Source organism: Limulus polyphemus, unplaced genomic scaffold (assembly GCF_000517525.1).
Source record: "Limulus polyphemus unplaced genomic scaffold, Limulus_polyphemus-2.1.2 Scaffold1920, whole genome shotgun sequence".
Classification (NCBI taxonomy): domain Eukaryota; kingdom Metazoa; phylum Arthropoda; class Merostomata; order Xiphosura; family Limulidae; genus Limulus; species Limulus polyphemus.
The window spans coordinates 38,010-41,468 of NW_013667530.1; the positions used below are offsets into that span (position 1 = coordinate 38,010).

Consider the following 3,459-nt stretch of genomic DNA (forward strand, 5'->3'; position numbering starts at 1 on the left):
TATTATACTTGAGTAAAATTGTCTGTCCACATTACTATACTTGAGTAAAATTGTCTGTCCACATTACTATACTTGAGTAAAATTGTTTGTCCACATTATTATACTTGAGTAAAATTTTCTGTCCAGATTATTATACTTGAGGAAAATTTTCTGTCCACATTATTATACTTGAGGAAAATTGTTTGTCCACATTATTATACTTGAGTAAAATTTTCTGTTCACATTATTATACTTGAGGAAAATTTTCTGTCCACATTATTATACTTGAGTAAAATTTTCTGTCCACATTATTATACTTGAATAAAATTTTCTGTCCACATTATTATACTTGAGTAAAATTTTCTGTCCACATTACTATACCTTCAATGAGTAAATTATCCTATTCACCACTATTATAGCTTCAGTGAGTAAAATTATCTGTCCAACTTCTAGTATATTTTCAAATATCCTTCCCACATTATTTTACCTTGAATAAGTAAAATATATTATTCACTGATTATTATAAATAATAATATATAAAATTGTCTGTCCACATTACCCTCAATCATTAAGATATCCTATCCACTGACTGTTATACCTTTACTTGTTACAGAAAAGTTCTCCTGTTCATCAGATAACCCAAGACTGATTTTTCTTACTCGGCTTCTCTCAGACTTTCACTGAAATTCAATTTTCTGTAACACTATAGAATTTTAAAGAAATGTGAAAGATCACTGAAAAATAAATATTTATTTCTGGTTCTTGAATATTTTAAATATAGTAGGTTGTGAAGAACAAATTGTATCTTATATACCCCTCAGTGGCTGAATGATAAGTCTGAAGGCTTATAACGCAAAAACCCGGGTTTCGATATTCGTGGTGGACACAGCACAGATAGCCCACTGTATTGCTTTGCACTTTAACAACAAACAAACAGGCTTATATCGTTACAACGACGCCAGTACTCAAGAAATCTGAGAGTGAAGTAAATCAGTAACAACGTGTTATAAATAAGTGTATCAATTAACCAACATCTTACTAACACTTCTTTAGAAATTTTTTCTTGTTACCAGTTTTGATTGGAAAATTTTTCTGAAATGACGTAGCATAGATTTTCTTCTATTATATGTTCTTGTCTTTTGATCTTTCAGTCTCTTTCAATTACCAGTAATAATTCCAGCGTTTGGTCTTGTGGATACGAGACACAAATCTACACAGTGGATTATCTGTGTTCTGTACACTACGGGTATCGAAACCCAATTTTTAGCGTCGTAAGCCAGCAGATTTATCGCTGAGCCACTGTCTTTGTAACATCACAATTCATCTTGTCACATCAAGCAGTGGTATTATTTTAACTTGATTCGTGCTTCTACCTTGTTTTTTGATAAGAAATGGCAATTTAGTCTCACAAAAACGTAATAAACTGTTTAAAACAAAAGACTAAAAGTTTGGGAACTTTCGAAGACTATTTTATTCTTATACAAATTTTCATTCTCTAAAATACATTAGTCTCTCCCTCAGTGTCAGTATTAGTGGCACCCACATTTCACTTTATCCAGTTTTCTGTCGTGTCCTCGTCATGCTTCTCTCTCCGTTGAATGTTTATTTATTATTGACCCTTGTTGTTTCATCTGATTCAGCGATTAATCATTATATATTTTTTTCATTTCTGTCATGTCATTTCTCATCAAGACGAGATCACATATATGATCTTTGCTATCTATGTTAATTTTATGTAGCCTTGACACCCATTGTTTTGTGTCAGAGTTACTGTCATTCGTTGTCTATTAATCTCTCACAGTTCTGTTTTTTGTACTGTTCTTTACATTTGTATTTCTTAACTTTATGATCTTGTTGACCTATGTCCGAGTTAGTGTCCGTCGACTGTCCATTTCTCTCAGCCCTACATATCGTTGCTTCTTATACTAGTATTTCATTTATGTATTTATTTATTATTTTTTTTTACAATTTTCGCTTCAATACTCTGTTTCTGTTACAATCACCCCTGTATTTGTATTAATTTCGAGTACCGGAAACTACGTCACTAGCATACTCTTAAACAGAGCTACTATGGTCAGTTCTGCTTATTAAGTTTTTTTTGTTTATGTCATTTTACGTATTTCATGTATAAGTTACAAACGTAATTCTTTCGCAGAATGTGTGAAAAATATCTAATGTATGATTGTTGGGACATCTTGCAAATTCGCCAAAGTTACGCAATTGAGTATATATATTAATAGTTTCGTTTTGATCCTACTTACTAATTATGTATTATTTTATTACAAGTTACAGCTTTTATAGTAAGGAAAATTACTTTTTAGAACAGGTACGACGTTTCGATCATTCCCAAGCACAAAAGTTTTAACGGTAAGGAAGGTTTTAGTGTATACACACAAACACACATGAATTTATTCATTATTCCAATAAATTAAAAACGTGTGTTTGCTACAGATAAATACTATTTATGAAAGTTTTTTTCCATTGAAACTCTGTGAATATTTAATATAGGTTTAAAAATATTATAGTTACGTGATTTTCTTTTTCTCCATTTTCAGGTGAGATAAGATGTTACTGCAATTTCCCAATCTGCATAAACACTGGTTATATGTGCAAGTCAGGCTTAGGCTCATGCTTCTCTGAATACCGGCAATCTACATACAGTAATGGCCAGTCCAGGGCGAGTCATGGCTGTCTAGAATTTCTCAAGGATAGAAGTAGAGCTTTATGCAATCAACTTTCCCGCCATGCCAACGTTTCCAAACAAATATTTTCCAAACTTCTCTGCTGTGAGGAAGACATGTGTAATTACATGAGCGTCAATATTAGACGATCAAACATTTCTTTTCCACGAGGTAAGGGTTTGAATGGAAAAAAAATGCTGAAATATATAAATATATCCTTACGAGGGATGACGTTGTAACGTCGAAACATGTAGAGTCGTCAACTTTTTGAAGGCCATAGATAGGCCTAAATAAAATGTTTTTAATTGTGTACCAGTTTAACGTTGAATATTATTTATGATTTTAAGGTTAATCATGTTGGTGTCTGTTTAAACCTACCATTGTCAATAATGTATGCCTAAGTTAGTTTATATATATTATTTAGTGTATACGAGTGTCATTCCTTTCAGAAATTAGAAAAAAGAAACTAAAAACTATAACTACACTTATAATAATTCATTAGTGTGTAAACAACCATGAACTATCATGAACGCAGACATGGTAGAATATTTTTATGTTTTTACGTTTTAATTTTACTGTCAGTCGTTTTATGATAAATATTTTTGATAAACATACTGGTAGTCGTAGAGTTGATGCTGTCATTATTTCTGTAGTGGGATGCTTAAACCATTGAATAAAACTGAAACCCTTGTATATGACGGGAACCACGCATGCGCAAAATCCCCATACTTTAACCAAACTATTTTCAACATTGCTTCACTGTTATCCAACACGTTCAGATCAGGGGTTCGATTCCCCT

The 3,459-nt window shown here is 31.9% G+C and overlaps 1 protein-coding gene across 1 annotated transcript in view; it reads left to right on the forward strand.

The window, feature by feature from the left end:
• The window catches only part of LOC111087242 (BMP and activin membrane-bound inhibitor homolog), a 26,130-nt gene that overhangs the window by 18,752 nt on the left and 3,919 nt on the right, over positions 1–3,459 (forward strand). The window contains exon 2 of the mRNA XM_022393228.1: positions 2,535–2,831. Within this exon, the coding sequence (XP_022248936.1) occupies positions 2,535–2,831 (297 nt within the window). The remainder of the gene's footprint in view (positions 1–2,534; positions 2,832–3,459) is intronic.